Source organism: Struthio camelus, chromosome 2 (genome assembly GCF_040807025.1).
Source record: "Struthio camelus isolate bStrCam1 chromosome 2, bStrCam1.hap1, whole genome shotgun sequence".
Taxonomy (NCBI): Eukaryota; Metazoa; Chordata; class Aves; order Struthioniformes; family Struthionidae; genus Struthio; species Struthio camelus.
This window is the reverse complement of record NC_090943.1, coordinates 54,283,665-54,304,850: the sequence shown is the minus strand read 5'-3', so window position 1 is coordinate 54,304,850 and position 21,186 is coordinate 54,283,665. Positions and strand designations below refer to the sequence as shown.

At 39.6% G+C, this 21,186-nt stretch overlaps 1 protein-coding gene across 15 annotated transcripts in view; it reads right to left on the bottom strand.

Moving 5' to 3' along the window:
* The window catches only part of GOLGA4 (golgin A4), a 67,269-nt gene extending 51,253 nt beyond the window's left edge, over nt 1-16,016 (bottom strand). For 7 of the 15 annotated variants that reach the window (XM_068935815.1, XM_068935814.1, XM_068935816.1 and 4 more), the window contains exons 1-3: nt 14,538-14,764; nt 9,848-9,943; nt 913-1,011 (exon numbers count right to left, since the gene is read on the bottom strand). In XM_068935815.1, coding sequence (XP_068791916.1) covers nt 913-1,011; nt 9,848-9,943; nt 14,538-14,624 — 282 coding nt within the window. In that variant the 5' untranslated portion in view covers nt 14,625-14,764. Of the gene's footprint in view, nt 1-912; nt 1,012-9,847; nt 9,944-14,537; nt 14,931-15,393 lie in introns of those variants that run through there. The other 8 variants (XM_068935828.1, XM_068935829.1, XM_068935820.1 and 5 more) reach the window with 8 other exon arrangements.
* Nucleotides 16,017-21,186: the final 5,170 nt, after the last annotated feature.

The following is a 21,186-nucleotide window of genomic DNA, read 5'->3' as shown; positions in this document are numbered from 1 at the left end:
CAGTGACTTGTCATTTCCAGCCTCTGCAGGACAGCGAGAAAGCACGTGCCAGTTTGGAAAAACAAAGTAACAACAAAGTACGAGGATGACCTGGGACTCGACATAAACCACTGTGTTTCCAATCACAATGCATTCAGGAATGCTTCGCTTTCGAGGCATGCGAAGGCCGCCATCCCAGTTCGGCGAGAACAGCTGAAAGAAGAGATGGCTTTGCGTGCGCATTTGTGGGGGGACAAGCCAGCAGCCAGCCTTCCTTGCTGTGCCTGCTCCTTCTCCGCTGCCCTTGGTCTCTTCTCACCAAGCCTCTCCAGTTGCATACTGTGCCAACAGCATTCCCAAAGAAATACATACTTAATATAAAATCAAATGCTTTTGAACGGGAATTGTTTACCCTCATGATAATAGCCACCCAGAAGTAGGTGCATGCCAATGTCTACATAAGATAAAGATTTCCTGCTACCATTACTGGTAAATAACATTGAGAGGCTTTCACTGAACATAGCAAAAAAAGCACGTCCTCTCTAGATAAAGAAATAGTCTCAGTGTTTAATATCCATTTATCTTGACTTACATAAAGACATACATAAAAATGAAGACTTTCAACAGTATTAATAAATTCTAAGCAACAAACTTACAAACTTGTGCAATGTTTATTTAGAAGTTGGGCAGAGCATGGTTTCCTGTGTAACAGAAAGTGTGTTAATTTTTTTATGTTACGATAAATTCGTATCATACAGCACACCAGCCAGGAGCTATCAGTTACTACCTCCATGAGATTTAGTGCAGGGTTAGCAACAGGGTAGTTAAGATGCCTCTGTGAGGATAAGCCACAAGCAACACTAGATTTGCCTTCTAGTACAGTACTCTCCTCCCCCTGCTAAAAGCATCGCTAAGAGGGGTTGGAGGACTCACCACACCGTCACTCTGTGGTTTAGGTTGTTTGGTGGGATCCAAAGCAAAGATAGTATACTCAGAGAGAAAAGCGGGTTCTGCTATCATCCCGGCTAGCAGCTGTCATTCAATGCAAAAAGTAGGAAAATGAAAATCAAACAAGTAGTAAGATAAAGAAAGCACAATTTTACTCAATTTCTCCACACTACTAAAAAGTCTGTAAAAAGATAGAGCCGTTTATAAAACCACAAATACTGATAAAGACAAGACATAACCAGAAAACAGGCATTAGAGCATTCACTTCAGAACAGCCAAAATGTAGTTTTTGATCATCTGGAGGTAAAGAAACATGCAATAAAAAAAAAAAAAAAGGATCCTAGAATAGCCCAGGATAAACAAGTGTTTCAGACATTGACACTGATTTTTTAAACATCTGTGGATGACCTATTTTTGCATACCACAGAGCCTTTGTCGCTCCCAAAAGTTATGCATGGAAGAACTCATCATTCCAAAAATTCTATCAGTATTTCAATTACACAATGAACGATATCAAGTGCATGCTTTGGGATATTTGTCTTTCTCTTCTGATGCTCTTAAACACTAGAATTCCAACTTCATACAAAATATGAAATTTCTTCCTTACAAAACTTTTCAAATCACTAGCAGATTATTATTTTGTAACACCACCCCAAGTTGAATTAGCCTTTTTATCAAAACATTTTAGAAGAGACTTTAATTCCTAGAAATTAAAAACATGAAGAGGAAAACAAATTTGAATCTGAATTCAAATGGGACATATACATGCAATGTAATATAATTTAATGTTGTTAGAATGCCGTAACCGGTTTGGAAATACTACTCTTTCATGATTTTACCTTACACACAAAAGTCCCAAGTTCAACTTTCTTACAGTCTGAGATTTCAGAATTGTGCTCTTTGCTGAATGAACCAAAACATGATATGGCTTTTCTTTCTCATTACTTCAGAACAATTTTTTAAATTTCAACTTACTAAATAATACATATATTTTTTGTTTAAGAATCAACTCTAAGGTAAAACAAATTACGGTTTAAGTCTTAAGTGCTACATTCACTCCAGTGCTCCAGCAGGTAAACTATGCAGTCAAAAGAAAAGTATTCTGATGTGCAAGATGATCTGGAATGCTACATGGTTTACACTTTGTCTACTAAGCACTTTCAGAAAACACATTAAGTGCATAACGTTCACTGACAGCCATACACGATCTCCAAACATCAGCACTAACTCCCTTTCAGTCAGGGGGAAAAACAAATCTCTAATGTATTCTCTAATGTACTCTCTAATGTAATACACTGAAAAATAACTACCTAAAAACCCGTGCAGCTAAAACCTAACTTACTGATCCTGCAGAAAACAAAGGAAAACACAAACCTAAACATTGTGCTTTTGTCGTCTCCTATTTGATTCACCATATCGTGTATGTACTCCTAATACGCAAATCCATTTCAGAAGAATCTTGCTAGTTTTGTCAGATCTTCTAGAGCTACAACGGGAGAGAAGTTTTGGTTCACTGCCAGCCACCCCTCACCACACACGCGCACAACATTGTGAACTGTTTTCAAGGACAAGGTATCTGCACAGCACTAATTCTAAAATTTATGCTGAAGTTTTACCTCTCAACCTGCTGGTGACTAATTATGACTTCCATCATAAACTTCTCTGCTCTTGGCGTTCCTAATGCCGGAAGAACGAACGCTCCCATAGCTTGCTTGATGACTTGTCAAGAACTAGCTAGGTCCGAGAAACTCTGGTGAAACTTCCTCTCACATTCAACCTCCTACAAACACAGGCTGCTACCGAAAGAGACTCTCCCATTCTTCCTGCCCCCAGTCTCCCTCCCATATGCCTGGCCTTACTTGCCCATTCCCTCCACTGTGATTACAACCACATGCTGAGTTTGGTCAGATTGTTCACCACTCCCCTCTCCCAACCTGCCAGATGACCAACTCCTCTATCAGATCAATGATTTGACACACAATCATATGGTCAGACAGAGAGCGAGGCAGAGGTCCTGCTGGTTGAAAGTGGGACTGCCCCTTGCAGCATTAACCCACAATCAGATCAATGAAGAATAACATGAAACTCAATCCACACTCTGAAGCGGGTAGGAATTACACCTACACTTTTCACAAGAGTAAGTTGTGTTAAAGCTCCCTCTGTAGATTTATTCAGCTATGTAAAACCCTAGTAGTTTCTTTCCTCATCTGAGCTTTTAGACAAGAAAAAAATAAAGAAGCTGACAAGAAAAGCGTTAATAAAACTCTTCTTCCAGGAGGTCTTTGCATGGGATGGTGGCTGTAGAAGCTTATAACCTTGGCCATGCTTTGCATCTCACACATGCACTTCTGAAAGGTTAGGTGCCAGAAGAGAAACAGCAAATATTATGTATACACAAGCATACGAACATACAACAGCAATATGCTAATTCATGAGGCCATCAGGCTTCATTTTAAGTACGTAAATTCTCAAACACAAAAAAAACGCTGATGAAATCTTTAAGACAAAAATTACTTTGTTTGTATGTTTAGACAAGATCAGTTAAGATGGTGAAACAATATTTGCAAGGCACTTGTAAACAGATTACAGCAAATACTATTAACCAAAGGGTTATGAGGCTTTTCAAGATGTAACATATATTTTCTTCTTCTTGGGTAAGTCAGTTTATTTTAAAAACGTGACTGTCAAGAATTTCAGGAATCACAGATGGTTCAAATTATCACTTCACAGTAACAGTATGCTAATGTTTGCTTCTCAAATTATTAAGTAGTGAAATATCACCATAGCATTATTTCACTTCATCCAAATTCCATTAAATAGTACATCAAGCAATTTGTATTAAAAAATTCATATTTCATCTCTAGTAAGCTATTCTTCATCTAAAATAAAAACTTTGGATTGTCAGTATGTTCAGCATCTGTGAAGTGTTACATTTGCATCCATCCCCTCTGGTTAATGACTGTGTCAGTGCAACCAAGTTCTAACAGGAGTGTTACACAGTAAAAGTCTTAAACAGTTAATAGAAAAACACCTTATGGATAAGAAGACAAGGAGGTTTAAACAAAGGAAGGAGTTAATTTTTAAAATCTACTCATAGTGCTTGGTAGGCAGTTTGTAAGGGAATACATATAAACCCTCTTTAGCAAGACCAGGAGATTCAAGGCACCAGCTTTTGAAAATATTCTAGTCCACATTAATAGTTGTTACAGTTTTAAGAAAAATAAAAAAAAAACTTATGAATATAAATGGATGCAGTACTGCTTGAGTTTGCAGAGATATAACTCCAGGGTCTGTATTAAAAAAAAAATAGTTTACACAAACAAGTAGAAAACAATTAACGCTACTGTTGAGTTTCACAGATGCTACTGAGAACCCTGAAGCAAGGATGACACTAAACCATCTCAGCTTCTTTCTGCTGTTGCTTGAGTCTACTGCAAAAAAGACAAGGCAAGCACAAAAGAGAAGGAGCCAAACCCATGAATAAAGGGCAGAAGACAACAATACCGCGTGAGGAAATGCAGTAATTGATATGAAATTGCAAGATATTTCCTCCTCAGTAGCCATGAGAAGAGCTTCAAACGTCATACAGCTATCTAAGGCAGAGTATGCTCAATCACGGTCCAGGAATGGTATTTGCCTAGCACGTTTAGAACTGGTTTTATCTTCTTATTAGTAAGTTCATCCTCCATTCTCAGGTGTTGGGGGCCCACAAACAAAAATATTTAAGTAGTTGCTTACAGCATTTTGGTTCTCCAGCAGCTCATTATCTGCTACATTTTAACAGCCTTATTATAGGCAGAGCTGTCTAATGAGTTCTATAATTACATTACCTAACACTTTCCAATATAAACACCTGTTTTTAGCTGCATTTTTTAAATTTAACTCTTCAGTATGGCTTTAATACTAGCTTGCAAATTAACTATTTTTTTCCTTTTTTTGGTAAAAGTCTCCAAAACACCAGACATGATTCACCTATGACTGGAAAATAGGCAAGAAAAAAAAGCTAGTTTGTCAAAACGAAATAGATGCAAGTATTTCCCCAGAGGATTCTTACACGTCAGGATTTGGCTTTAAAACCACTCTGAATTACCTTAGTAACTCGAGACAAACTAAACCTATCTGGCGCTATACTGTCTCATATATCACTAAAATCCACATTAGCACTCCACCCGATAACAGGTTCGACACAGCTACAAAAGCAGAGAATCCACCTAGGCTGAAGCATCCATGAAACATACAGAACGTGCAAAAATTTAACTAATCCCATGTCAGCACACAGTACATGTGCATTTGTAGCATTTGAACACCTAAAAGCTTCTATAATTGATGTGGACAACTTGCTATGCTGTGTACAAACACACTAAGACAGAGAGAAAGGTATTAAACTGTAAGCTTGTTGAAGAGAAAAGCTAGTATTCACTCATCAGTTGCTCACAGTTCAAGAAACTGGGGACGTCAGCTACCAGGCCAAAGGTTTAGTTTCAGCTCTTATTGACAAGAAATTCATTCCATACACTAAAACATATTTTTGGGTATTTGTCAATATTAGGAAATGCATTCAATTCAGTGATTTGCTGACCTTATGTAGGTATGTAAATTTTGTGCAATACGTAACTTTTTTTTTTTTGATGTATGAATCCGTTCTGTGTTCAGGGAATAAGAAAAACTGAAGAAAGAACTAAAAGTTCAAGATTTCTCTCTGCAATTAAAGAAAAAAAAAGTAAAACCATAGAATCTGAGAGTGCTGCATTATAATTTTCAGAAAAAGGAAACACCTAATTAAACATAAGCCTTTTCTGATTTATTTTTCATTCTGATAAGCAATCTAAAACATGCCTGTGTATGCATCAAGATTTATAAAATCCAGGTTTTAAATAAAAGCTAAAATATGCAGCCTCCCAAACTAAAGTTTTAAATTGGCATGTTAAAAAGGAAAAAAATACTAACATTTGAAACACCACTACCCCTGCATATCCCTATCTATTTAGAAGTACTTCAAAGTGCATGAATAAACGAAAGATGCAGCATTAGCAAAGGTGCTGAAAGAAGAATCTCTTAGATTATTTGTTTCCCATTTCATTTGCCCTGCTTTATTAGCCCACCCCAAAAAAAGGTTTCATTTAAAAAACACAGGCATTATGTAGCACTAAAGTAAGACTGAAGAGTACATTGCTAGCTTATCTTTAGCTCTAAGAAGAGCTATATATACATATTGTGCTCTGCTGTCTCTTCTGTAACACTTGTGAGCATGTGAGTGACATTTGGACTCGCATGACTGACAAGTCATCTATAGCAAGTCATCAGCTCTTTACTTTCAGTCAGTGGCTCAGAACTAGGCTTGTAATCTTCTGCAGACAAGCAAGTCTTGTAAATAAATATATTACAGAACAAAAATAAAATCTCAAATTTCTAGAAACTATATTGAATACGACCAATTTATTTCATTTAGAACTGTGTTCAGGAGTCAACACAGTAACAGATTAAAAGTTTGAAACTCAAACACCATCCTTTCCCAGAAAAGACTGGAAATAGCAGAAAGTAAGCAAGTTTTAATCATCTGGGGCTGTTTCAGAAAATGACACCAAGACTGACTCAGGAAGCATCTGAGCTGCAAACTCTTGGAAGTTTTGGGGAAGAAGCAGTATATGCTTTTACCTCCCACTCCAGTCATATGTTATTGCCTACTGTCAAAAACAAGAGTATAGAACTAGACAGACCCTCTGCTGTTCCTTTTCACAAGAAAAAATTATGAGCTTCTCTATAACATTGCCTCTTTGGAGACCCACAGCTCCACCAAAATAGAAGGTGAAGAAGAAAGTGGGCAGAGAAAAGACAAGCTTATGCAAGTGTTTCATGAATGAAGCTGTAAGTTTCTCAAAATTTCAAAACTTTATCCGTTAAAAAAAAAAAAATCTTATCTGCATATTGTTTAATATGACAGCATTAATCTGCTCAAAAAAAAATTAAGATTTTCCTTCACTCTGAAACATTTTTTATTCTAAAAATATTCAGTTTAAAACAAAGCGTTCTCATGCAGAACTTGCAACTTAGATCTTACAGCACTAAGAATCTGAAAACATAATCTATTAGGGACATAATAAAATGTAAGAGATGGAGGGCAGAGGGAAGAGAGAAAACACAAACAAGAACTATGAAGCACCACATAACTGTCACTATTTTGTTTAGCTTTCAGCACCAAAAGGGTTAGCAACAATTCGCTTACTGCAGAAACATTCTGGATATGATACTCTTTAAAATCAAAGTTTTTAAGTGTATTAAATGTTGTCCAAATTTAGTTCACTATAATGCCGTTTCCACTGAAAACTGTACATTAAAATATCTATCTGAACAGACAAGAATACTGCTTGAAAGGAATGCCTCCCCAAAAAGACATAACCCTCCCATATAAGCAGGGCATACATTTTCAGAGACAGTGTCTCTGGAAAAATACATATATATCTGCCTGTTTTTTAAACAGAGTAATTACTGTCACTGAACTGAATTTTATGAAAATCCAATCCAACAAACACATTTCAAGGATGATTTGCTTTTAATCATTCTGTTAACATTGACAAAGAATATTTGGAGAAGCTTTCACGTCTTGATCATTTTAATTTATCTTTAATTTAGTAAAACTTTCCATTTGACATAACAACAGCCCTTACTAAAAAGTGGAGATTTTCATTCCTTAGCAAACTGCTTTCTGAATTTTTAATTACAGATTGTATTTCAGGAGTAAAATTCTTCTAGCAGCTCCCTAAGCTCAGGGATAACTGTAAATCTGAGATTACTTTAGTACTGTTTCCATTCTTAATCTTATTTCTCCTTCTCTCCCCCTCTGACTGTTCCAAGTGTAGAGACTGTATTTAGAGCATGATAATGTTCTTCCAACATAACTTGGCACGTCCTGTGGGGAATCCTTTGCTTCTCCTGTTTGTCTGGAAAAGCATACTAGAAAAAACAGATTGGGGCAACGTAAGTCAAGTGAAGCACTGTAAGACAAAATCCACAGAAATGAAGAAGAATGCAAGTAGCACTTAAACATACAGGTAATACATCAGTAGAGTTCAACAGGATTTGCAAACATTTATTTTTTAAAATACTATGTTATCAGAATAGTCCTTCTGTGCTCATGATGATCCAGTGACAAAACTGAGGAAAGGACTGTGAAGAGAGATACTATCCTCTATTGAATCAAATGACGTAACTGGAAAAGACAATAAGCTTTCAGATACACAAGCCCTCTTCAGATCTGAAATAAAAGCAACCACCCTCAAAACTAAATATCCGTTAAGAAAAAGTTCCAAGTTTGACTCAATGTGTGAGTTACACCATCTGAGCAGAAAAGTGATTGCTATTTGTGGAGTAAAAGGGATGACGAGTGTCATAGCTTAATCTTTCCCCTTACTATTTCCTATTGCAAAAGGAGAAACATTTTTCTGCTGCGTAGGTAGTGCCAAGTCAATGACAGATAAAACAGTGAATCAGTCACACAGAAACATCATTCAGTTTCTCACGGCTTCACTATTTCATATACTACTAAGCTCAGGTTGCTTAAAAAGTCTGAAAACCTTGGCCAAATCATTCCTTTAACCTTTGCCGTTCTACTACTGACATGCATTAAAAACAAGTAAGGAGTCTCTATTTTTTGCACTGGTCACTGATGCCATGGATTCTCATCACCAACTTCTTCCTTCTAGACTGCATCATGAGGCAATATGCCACTTCTGTGCTCCGCATTAATAATAGAAATGCAGGCTTGTTTTTCCTGAAAAAAAAAAGTACACTCTCCTTGCTGATATACTTAATAATTTATCAAGGGTGACACTGCTTGCTAACATTATGAGCATCAGCTAACAGAAAACCTCCCCCACCAGGGCCTGAGGGAAGTCATTCTGTAGATACAGCAGCAGTAAGGAAAAAAGCATTTATTAGAAGACTCAACATTGCAAAGCATACTTCAAAAGCATAAAACCACACCACGGGACAGTCTTCCTTTCTGTTTCTAAAAATCACTGCAGGAACAAACAGCCATGCTGTAATCACTAGCAGCGTCCATTACAGCATAAGAGAAATTTCAGATATCACTGATTATTTCCTGAAGAAAATGAGATATTAGAAACGTAAGTAGATGGGCCCACTGCAGGAAGGACAACCCTTTACTCAAAACCCAGAAAATTCATTTTTTATAGCTAGGAACAAGATTTCCTCTGACACAGCTCCCTGCTTTATTCCACCTGCCATTTTTATACATGTCACTAAGCCACGTTTTTTTGTTGTTTGGTTGGTTGGTTTTTTTTTAAATCAGATCATTTCAGCAAAGCCTTAGTACTCAAGCTGAGTAAAGATGACTAGGAAATATTGACCCTGTTTGCTGTAGCACGCAAGTCATTGTCATCCATTGTCCTGACAGAAAGTGACCTTAATAACATTGTAGACTTGATAATGTAGGCTCAGTTTGTTTCTGCTTGTTTTTTTTTTTTTTAATTAGATTATTACTACTGGTATAGTTAGAAACACATTCAGAAGGGCTTAGGCCATTAGCCCAGCTTCCACCAAACGACCTCTAGCATTAGTAGGATCTTCAACTTCTCAATGATAAAAAGGTAAGAACAAAAATTGCTCTCCGAATGTAACTTCTCTCCCTCTACCTTATTGCATTTAGTTGAGGGGGTATGATTTTTAAACCCTGGAGAAGGACATAAAAGAAATTCCTAATCTGGGAGTCAGTCACTACAGCTTAAAGGTCTGTTTTGGTAATATTAAACATACTGTGATTTAATCTAAAAATGAGACTATTCAAATGTACAAATGGACAGGAAATAGTGAGACTGATAAAAAAGGCTAACCAAGTACATATAGTTATATTTGTGAAATGTTAAAGTTAAAACAAATATAGGAAAAACAGTTCTCAACTGACCTCTTTGTCTGGCGTTAAAGTGCCTTCATCATTCTGATCTGTAAATGAAGATGTCCTGCTTCTGTTGCCAGTTGGTGGAGAGGATTTGGAAGGGGTCTACACAGAGATCACACGTATCAGCAAGTTAAGTCTAGAACTAATTCCTTCATATCGTAATTGTTTTTAACAATAACTATAACATTTCAGGAAAGTGATGTGTAGACTTTCCTTTCAAAGAAAACATTCCAGTTCCCTCTAGGTGTCTATGACAAGTTCTACCTCAAAACAAAATCTCCAGAGCAGAAAAAGTCATGAATCAGCCATGACTGCATGCAACAAAAGTAAGTTATTTTAATAACTTATGACCATGGTCCTCTAAGAACAGATGTGAAGCTCAAGCCTACTATTTTAACATCATAATAAAGTTTTTTAAGTTTTAAAAGTTTTGCAAACTGACAGGTATAAATTTACTTTCATTGAATCATTTTAGTAAGGAGTAGCATCTGACTCCTTAAAGAAATTAACATAAAAAGTACTGTCAAAAGGAAAAAAAAAAAGCTTGTAAAAGACTATTTATTAAAAATAAATAGTCTAAACAAAGACAATCTGAATCAGAGAACCTAAACAAAGAAGGACAGTAGAAGAAAGTGATACATTTTACGATGTCACTATGAACTTGTTGGTCCTGTTAGCACTGAACATCTATTCAAAGCTATTTCACAACTTTAGGCTGAGTGAGGTTGCAACAAGCCAACCCAGCCCAAGTTTAGTTCACCAGTCTCACAGTTCATAGTCAAACATGAAGTGTCAGTATAAATTTAAAGAACCTTAAATTACCAGTTAGTTTCACATATAGAGAAACTAGTTAGCAAGAGCTCTCATTAGGTATATTCTACAGTACAGTCAGAATGACCAAACCCTGTTGCCAAAAAACAAACACAACCTACTGCAAGCACTCTAGCATTTCAGTGCAGTGACATCATTTCTATTGCCATATACAAATTCTGAATTTGCATTCTTCATGGCAAAATGCCTTTCTCACAAGCTCAAGACAGAGTTAGAGGCTCTTCTCTAAAAAAGCTAAAAAAACAAACAAAAAATCGAAGACTACACATCCCCATCGCCCTCCCCCCCCTCCCCCCCAAAATCAGAAGTTTGGAGAATTAAACTTTGTTATATAACCTAAACCTATGGCTGCGTTTCTCAGCATTTGGCTAGAAATTAATTAAGCCCAATTTCATACAAAAATACAGTAGAATATTCCAAAATCAGTCATATCTACAGGCCCAATCTAATGGCCAGAATTTTCTCATTTCAGAATAAAACTCCTAGAAAGTCAAACATCTTATTTAGTTTCAAATGACCATGGCAGTTGCATACCTTGCCGAAAAATTTTGCTCCAAAGGTATGTGTAAGGTTTGAGCAACAACCACAATCTATTTATGCAAATATCTTGCTCTTAGTTTCCTTCCCACTCCCTAACCTAATTCCGGTCATTTAAAGAAAATAGCTTCTAGATCTCACCATCCAGAAAAGAAAAGCTTTTCAAACATTTATCATCACTTTCCTACTCTTTAGACAGGGTATCTAGGTATCTCTTGATTTTGCCCTAACGGTTCTACACAGTTTTCACTGCTGCTTTCAGACTTCCGGGCAATTTACAGCCATTTCAGAGATGCTACACTCTGCAGAAGTAGTCATTGACCCAAGGCAATGAACAGAAGATACTGAAATTGAGGGTGGGTAGAACTGAGGAGATGAAACTCCTGGAGCAGCAAAAGGAATTTCTTCTCCCTCTCAGCGATTAAAGACTGACATGTTCTTCAGCACATAGGGAAGAATGCATGTTTTCAAAATCAGACAGCTGGCATCAATTAGCTAGCAACTCATGTGAAAGAGGGAGGCCCACAAAGGAACTCGGAAAAAGCGTTCACCTTAGTATTACCCTTGGATAAATGTTACTTCTGGATTTAATTGGGTGCAGGCTGGTGGATTTAGTCTCAGACAATCATAACCCAGCGTATAAATAACAAGTTTATGTCCTAGGGGAGAGGACATGCATAAAGCAGATAGAGTATGGTAGGAGAAGCAGTGGGAAAAAAATACCAGGATAGATTAAAAAAATAGATACACACACGCACACACACACAAACATATACAAGACAGAATAAGCAGTACAGAGAGTTCAGAGAAAGACTCCCTGCAATAGGGTATAGGAAGGAAAAGAACAAAAGTGAATATAAACAAAAGCATTTTAATATTAAGAAATGGTGAATATTTTTATTTTTGTTTGAAAATGCCTTGATAAAAAGTGACTGATAATCTATAAAATGAACACAGAGTACCCAATAAACGGAGTGCAGCTTATGTAAGCATGTAAATTACTAAAAGCAAGGGGCCAAAAGTTTATTCCATACTCTCTGCGAGAATCCAATACATTTTACAGGCCCTTCAGTACCTTCTCTGTCCTTCCTCACTTACACTATCTGTTTTCTTGTGACATTTGAAGAATGAGCAGATTAATCCTTTAGTTTTAAGATCAAGCTTAACTCAATTTTTCAAGTACTGATATTTGAGATCATTTTAAGAATAAGCAACATTGCCAGATAAATACTTTAAATAAAATAAAAATTTGTTAACATTTTCTGTTTCTACCTTTCAATTCACACCAAACATTGATCTGATCTACTCTATCAATAGTATAGAGAAACAGACGAAAATATCATTTATCATAAGCTCTAATAAGATTTCATAATAGCTCCCAGTGATGTTTTTGATAGATAAATAAAGGCTGCTGAGTATGTGCGTGACAATAACACTTACTCAAGCCCAAGTTTATCCATAAGGCTGGTTTTTAGTAAGTACTGATCCTCTGACAAATGAACTGCATGTTCTGGACTAAGTGAGTTACAATACTGTGTCAAAGATACATGATTAAGCTGCAGTGCATCAATAATATTATAATTTTGCAGTTAAATCTCTTTATGCTGCACTAAAAACCCACCACACATGCCCATTCAGTACGTTGCTCTAAGCTGCCACTGACCAAGCTATAGATGTTAGAAAAGATTCAGAGTTGATAGCTGTGAAATGATTTAAAAATAAAAAAGATAAGCTACATAAAACTTCACAAAAGTTCTACTCCTTTGCCAAAGATACTACCCCAATTTGATAAACGAGCAATTTTTAAACTATTAGTTAAGTAGCTGATATCAGCAATTTTGAAACTATGATCTCATACTAGGACTGTGCAATGCACACTCACCAGCTGGTTCAAATTACATCCGGATCACACCTAGGCAACCAACCATCTCTGTCAAATTAGGCAGACTGTCTGCCTATAGACTGCCATTCACAAGATACAGAGTTTATGCCAGTTTTATGTTTTTACATTGGTTTCAGAAAGGCAAAAGACGCTTAACCCAGCAAGAAGCCAGAGACATGCAGGCAGACAATACCTGATGCAACATCAAGTGCGCCAGTAGAGAGTTAACTTGGCAAGTTCTTCTACCAAATTTAATCTGATATAACAAGTTTATTCTGCTTCAACACATTGCATCAAGTGACTACGTTTTTTGGCCATTGTCACTCTCACAGTTAGGCTTCGTAACCTCAGCAAATCTACATGTGTAATACTGTCACTTAAGAACTGCAGTTTTCTAGACGCCAACACTAATTGCACTTGTATGTAAATACATACAGGAGAAAAATGATCAATTAAATTATCACTAAAAAAAAGATGCCTTGATCTCAGCTTTTCTACGTTTAAAAAAGTATAAGGTTAAAATAAGCAAAACAGCCCTCTAATTTATGGTAACAGAAGGGATTTACAGGAGTTGAAAGAACAGACATTAAGTAGAGAGGAAGATAAATCTCTGAAGCTGCAAGTTTGACTTCACGAGGGTCTTACATTATTTTTAAATAGCTACCAATGACTTCATTTATCAAATTTCATCAGGGACCAAAAAGCAATCGAATAGAAGTAACCCACTCTATTACTTGGTTATTTTTTTGTGTCATGAAACTTAGCTCCTCTAGAGGCAGCTAGTAGTGCAATACGCTCTAAGGGGTGGTGGATCAAAGATGATCCCGTGATCTCCATGCTGGATGGTTATCCAATGCGTACTAAAATGTTACTCCTTTAACTGCTTAAAAAACAAAAAATAAAAAACCCACTTCTGTTCAATTCTGTTTGGTGTTTTTAAGCAAGAGGTTTTTTTTTTTTTTTTTTTTAATTCCCCAAAAGACAACCTCTGTGGAGCGGCCTATGGGAGGGAACAGTTCTCCAGCCTTCAGAGACACAAGGCAGCTGGGTAACAACGCAACTCGCGTTTGGGGTTAGGCCCCGAGCACGCCATGCCGACAGCGAGCCGTGCCGCCGTGCCCTCCACCCTTCCCGCTCTCTCAGCCGGCCGCCGAGGGGCGGGGGAGGCTCAGGGACCACCGGCACAGGCCCTGTCACCGTCCCGGCCGGGGCAGGACCGCACTCCGCCTCCCAGCCGGCCGCCTCGGCCACAGCCTGCGCCACCCTCCTCCCCCCCCGCCCCAGCACCTGCCGCCCCTCAACGGCAACCACGGCGCGCGCCGCCTCGCGGGTGCCCCCCCCCCCCCCAACGGCTCGGAGGCGCGCGCGCGCGCGCCTCCCTCCCCCGCCCGTCGCCCCTCGCCCCGGCGCGCGGGAGGGGGCGGGGCCCGGCGCGGCGCGCGGTACCTGCGGCGGGTGGGGGGCCGCGCGCCCGGCCGCGCCCCGCGGCGGCGCCTGCTCCTCGCTGATCTTCTGCTTCAGCTTCTTGAACATGGTGGCGGCGGCAGCGGGGAGGGGAGCAGGGTGCTACCGCCCTGCACCCACGCTCTCGCGCCTCCCGCTCTGCTCCCCGAGGAGCCGCCGCCACCGAGTCTCCTTCCTGGGTCCCCGTTCCCCCCCCACCCCGCCCCCAACACCCCACTCGGAGCAGGTGAACGCCGCGGCTACTGCGCCTGCGCAGCCAACGTGGAGCTGAGCGGGCTGGACGGGACGGTACGGCACGCAGCGAGGCACAAACTTCCCGGAGGGATTCCCTGTCGTTTCCCCCCCGCCCCGCTCCCCGGGGCCGGGGCCGGCCGTGTCCCGCCCCGCGAGGCGGAGGCCGAGCCCGGCCGGGGCTGGCGCGCGGGGCACCGCGGTGAGGCGAGGCGAGGCGGCGCCGCGCCGTGCCGCTCCGCCTCCCTCACGGCGGCCGCCGAGGCAGCCCGGGCGAAGGGGTAGGCGGCCCGGCCTGCCCCGCCCCGCCCCGGGTGGGTATCCGGCGCCAACCGCCTGTACCGGCACCCGCCCCCCAACTGCCTCCTGCCCGGGCGGCCTGCGGCGGGGCGGGGGCCGCGGCACGGAGGGGGAAGGCCGGCCGGCCGGCCGGCTCCGACGTGCCCGCATCTCCTCGGCGCCTTTCCCCCTCCGGCCTTTCCCGTTTCCGTTACTGCAGCAGGCACCACCGATTTCAGCGAATCGCGGTTATCGGTCTGGTTGTTCTCGCGCTTCCCGGCCACCAAGCGTTAATCCTCCGCCGCCGGGAGGAGGGGCAGTCCGCTACCTCTGTCCGTCAGGAAGGTGGAAAAAAGCAGGGTGTTGGCAACAAGGAAAGCCACGTCTGTGCCGGGTTACTTCCCTTTCCACTGCTGCTCGTTGTCCTAGGGGCCACAGAAACCACTTAACGTCATGGGTTAAACCTCATCATCAGCGCGATCCTTAAACCGCGGTAGCACCCAGTGGCGTCTCGGCGTTTCTGTTGTCACGGGAACTAAAGCAGTAACCTCAGCATCTCCTTAAAAGAAAGAACCGATAGCCAACAATGCGCGGCAATGTTATTTTGTTGATGGTCGAGGTCTGAAAGTAGTTTTCTGACCACTTGACTCCGCGTGGGGCAGGGGTGCAGGAGCGAGCCGCCCCGCGCCGTTGGTCTGCTCTGCAGTAGCTGACCATAGGCAGCGAGCCCATCGTCGTGGCTCTTCAGCTTACTGCAGCTCCTGTGCGTTGTAAAGTCGAAAAGGGAAAAGGTCCGCCCAAGCCTTCGTGCTGTACTGTGCTGTTAGGGTTAATCTGTTCGTTTCTGTAGCTAAAAACATACTAGGAAAAAAAATGCAGCTAATTCCACGTTAAGGAAGTGGAAGATGATTCAGCTCTGTGCTGTTTTTTTTTTTTTTTCCCCTATTTTCTTCCGTAATGGCTGTTCTCCGGATGGGTGGATAAACCATTACAAAGCAATCCTTTTCATCTTGAGGGGGTATGGTGAAATAATGCAATGAGCTGACTTGCCAGAATGTTAGTCATAGGAGTGTATAAGCCCTTGCATGACACTGTCAATCCGTGGTGATTAGCGATAGCTTCATGCACTTTTGCAATGTGCCAATTGTGGCTTGTGAAAGTTTGTGACTAAAGCATGCTCGAAAGTTGCTTTTGTATTTTATTAAAAATTTATCTGCTTATAATTAAGTCATGTTTTTGGTTTGTCCTGAAAACTTGTGAGTACTATTCTATTTGTAAACCTGAGGTATGTTATTTATACAAGTAAACATGGACTCTGTTACAAATGGATATTGTTTGCTGAACACTGAATGAAAAAGTAAGCAAGAAATGCTGCAACAAACAAACTGCAGTAAGTTTTTCTTAATTTTTGCTACATGTATTAAAAAAAAATAATTTTTCAGTGGTCTGTTTAGCTGCAGATAAACTAGGAGGCTGGTAGGGATCTTCCTCTTAGGACTACTATGAAAACTTTGGATGGCAGCAGTGTTGTGCAGTCCATTGATTTCTTGTTAGGAATGGCTATCTGTTGGTTTGAACCACCTTTCCAGAAGCTAGTCTGAACCTACAAGCCACAATAGTCATGTATGTATTTTGAAGATTTTTATATTCTCTTTTCTATAGGTGGGCTTGGAAACAGAGGTATAGGAAAGAGTCTCCAGGACTAGGAGGGCAAAAATATTGCTATTCTTCGCTGAATAGCAATCTGCAAAGAAATGAGAAAAAGTGGACAATTAAGCTTACTGCAGCTCATAAAAAAGCATAAATTCCGTCAATTTTACTTCAGTCAATTTTCTCTAAATATTGCATGCAGCAGTAAGGCAATGCCTCTCTCACTTGCTAGCCTGAGGAATGCTCTGGGAAACCCTCTTAGGACTACACCCTTGGGTGTCCTAATAAATCTGTGATTTTTCTCATGTCTGCTACTCTATCTTGAGCACACACGTTCTCTTCTCGCCTTCAGCATCTGTAAGTACACTCATTTAAAATCTAAGTCACTAAATGCAAATCTGAATTTGTTGATTAGATGTGTATTGAAAGGAAAGTAGCTCCTGCAGCTATCAGATGAAAAAGCAGAGCTTGCAGCTGCCTCTTCTCTTGCAGAGCATTATCCTGGTGGATTATCTGTTGAGATATCAATGTGGTAAGCAGTCTTTCTTCTTTTCTCTGTTTCTCTCATGTCTTCCATTACAGCTGCCACTGCCTTTCCTTACTTCTGTTATTTTTTTTTCTCTTTAATGTTTTTTCCCCCTATTTATATAGGTTTCTTCATTCCTTCATAATATGTATCCGTCGCAAAAGAAGGAGCGCTATATTATTTCTTTGGAAAATCTAAAGCTTGAGGTAGTTCGTGTGTTATGTTTATTATGAAGCGTGTTTCTCATAGGATTGAAAGCTATGGAGCAAAGAATGAGACTAGGGACTATAATAAAAGATAAGTTTTCTCCTATACTAAAAATCCTACTAACTACATTATAGAAAATGTAAGATGATTGATTAATTGGAACTCGGTTCATGAGTTGTAATGCTACTAACTCAACATGGTAATCACATGGCAATTAGACATTTTCCAGAGGATTTTTCACAACAGCACGGTGTTTTATTGTTTAAATTCCAGTAGGCGTAGTCATCTCCTGTTCCCCAAAGCTGCTTAAACTGGGTTTCAGGAAGAGGTGAAGTAATATTTGTACGTATCATTTTATCATATATAAGCTGGTGGCATTTCATAAAGATCATGGACAAGGAATGAATTTTTTTACTTTTGAGCTGGTACAAAATTGTGTTTTGTGATGCGCAGCTACGTGTCTTAGCGCCGCTTAGATAATATAAAGCGATATCTCACATTAAGCAACAGTATACAAATTCTGAAGATACTTTTGCTAACTTTGCAAGATACAATCATAAGTCTTCTAAAAAGGCTTTAAATTCTGTAATTCCTGAGCAAGTTTTATTACAATATACAAACCAATTACTCCAAACTCCATCGTTCTGGAGGAATTGTCTGTAACCATAACCAGTTTTCCTTCCCTCTGTTGGGTGTCAAAATCCCTTACATAGCTGGATAGTACTTTATCTGCAGAAAGTTCATTTGATTTTAGTAGGCTTCTATGTGAAGTGAGAAAGTAGTAATTGAAAATGAAGATTTGCTCCTCTTTTTTTTTTTTATCTTCCTTAGTTACACCATATGCCAAACGACCATTATTTGACATTTGTATTGTCTGTGAAGGATAAAAATACGCTTCTGCTAGCATGTACTGGTTATGGTAGGTTACCAAGGGGGAAGTTCATTTCCCACATAAATTTGTGGCAGTTGTTAATATACCTCCATGGGAATGCGAGTAGAGCATTAATGTAAAAGACTGTGTTTTAATAGCAGTCTAAACTGCTCTAATTGTTAGTGACAGTGACAGTGGTCCACACATCCCTACAGTCCTATTCCTTGCATTGTGCCAGCTACAGTGCTTGTCAGACCTTTCCCTCCGCCGTTTCAGTGTGTTGAGTCTGCAGAAAACTAACCTGACAAAAGAGCAAATAATTTTCTGCTTACTGTGCTGAGTTCCGTGCGTACATGAGCTGTTGCAAGAGAGACAGAGGCAGCTAGAAGCTAGATAGGTTTACGATGCCAGAGTTCTTATTTCAGGTTGCTCAGGAATGTATGGTCTTTGTCGAGCAATGTGCTTAACTGTAAACTGAAGTAATCCCACTCAAGTATCAGGGCTGCTTGTTAGCTGAACTTAAAGAATTGTTACTATCTTAGTTGCTAATAATGGTTTAAGTATTCATACATATGGCCTCCAGCCAGTCTAGTCTCCTTGAAAAAATGCTATCTTTAAGTTATAGTAGCTTTCTGGAAGTCACAGGAAAGTCTTGGGCATAAATTATGAATGTGGCTTTCAGTATTCTCCGAACCCGAAACTCCAATTACTTTGTGAAAAATGTATGAATTTGCTAACAGCTTGTTCTCTGCAGCCAGCCAGCCACATCGCAAATATGAAAAGACATAAAAGAAAGCAATATAACATATGTAGCATTTACGATAACTTTTTAATGTTGGTTTCATATTGTGTTTCGAAAGGAGGTTTGCCACCAGCAATGCTTGAATTTTTCTTTACATCATTATCAGAGCGTTGTCAAAATAATGTCTAATACAAAATACTTCCATTATTCCTACTGGATAATATTTACAATTGAGGTTATTACTTTAGAAAATAAATTGGTAATTGTAGACCAACTTAAGCACAAGGAAGCACCAATCAAATAACAGGAGTTACTATCCAGAGCTTACAGTACTTTGCAGATGCCTTATGGGATGTTGTATTTTGTAATAATCACAGTTTTTAATCCTACTTGTAAAATAAAAAAATACTAATGTTGCTATTAAAGCAGTCATACGGTGCACTATACGTATGTATATCGGTAATAGTTTCAATCAGTTTGGAAGTATTTTGACCTTCAGCACAAAGGATACAGATGACAGCATGTTATCTGTTAGTGCAGTGAAAACAGTGACAACTCATTGTATATGCAGGCTGCAGAACAAGAAAAGGAAAAGTAGTCATGCACGATAAATCCTTTAATTATATTACTGTGATTAGAACCCTACGAGTTTTAATATGAAACCTGGACTTAATGAATAATCAGAGCATTTGTCTAGCCTGATTTAATTGTCATTTTTAGCTTTGTATCTATGTGTTGTGACTTTCAACTACCACCAGATGACAGTGTTCTAGAAGATAATGACTATGTCAGTATTATAAATGCAAAACTACACCCATGATGGGATGAGAGTTTAGGAACTGCAAAAAATTAAAGCTTCTACATCAGTTGTAATTCAGGGCCCTTATGTGTATGAAGTATGTGCTGCTGTAAGCAACTTGGTGGATATCAAATATTACATTTCTTTACCATGTGGCTGACTTGATGTTTGATGTGGAAAGAGGGTGTTTCCTATTTATTTGTGTATTTATACGTTCACCTGTGGTGCTCAGTTATTGGTCTGTTCGCAGTGAAGGAAAAACTGAGCAAAAAGGCTTGATTAATAGCTACTTGAATAATGATAGCGAATGAGTTAAGGAAGAGCTGGATTCGTGGAAGTGTTCAAAGTGCCCAAAGCCATGAACAGAGCGAGGACAGTGTCTGAGAAAGCAGGTACTCAAACTCCAAAAGAGGAATTAATTCACTTCACGACGAGAATAAGCTGACAGGCGCTACTACGTTATACTTCAGGAGGCAGCAGAAGCTCTCTGCTCTACTGGGAAAGTTGTTCCGAGATTATGTTTTCATCCCTCACACCTCCCTTTCCAAAAGTACAAAGTGCAAGCTTGGGCATTTAAGACTGCTGTAGTAAACAGATTCACTAGCTGGAACAGCAGGGGAGAAAAATTACTTTGATTTACTCCGGTGAATGACCATAAGCCATGAAAAAGGCCTATGCAGTTCTACACTGCATGGCGTGAGGTGTCAATACTATTCTGCAAAGGCCTTGTAAGAACTTGTCTGCAATACTGATTAAATTCTGTTGCAAAGAAGGGATGTTCTGATGACCAGGAAATGCACAGTCTGTTTTAGGAGAGGTTAAAGAGTGGTCATAAGCTTAGGAAACTGAAAGCAGGGAGAGAATTGTTCCCTATAAACACACCTAGTGCATTGAGGAAGAAAAACTATTTAAGATCAAAGATGATGTTAGCATGAGAGCAAATGAGTGTAAGCTGTGCAGCAATAAAATTAAGCTTGAATTTAAACAGAAGTTGACAACCAGGGGAACAAGATTTTGGAACTTGCATTGGAACAGCCCAAAAGGAGTAATGATGGCAAAAAACATACATTCTTATATTCCCATTCATAAAAAAATCCAGTCCTTAGGAGACATGGAGGTACTTAAATGCAAGGGACTGGATCTGATCCTGCAAGAATCATACTGTCCTAAAACAAAAAGTTAAGAAGAGCTCCTCACTTTTTTTCTGCCTTGTTAAGTGGCATTCCCTTTCTGCTTTGGCTAGTGTGTAGAAACCTTTCTCTTAACTGCCTCTTCTACTTCACTTTAGTTGTAGCCCTTCCTTTAAAAGCTCTGGATGCCACACAA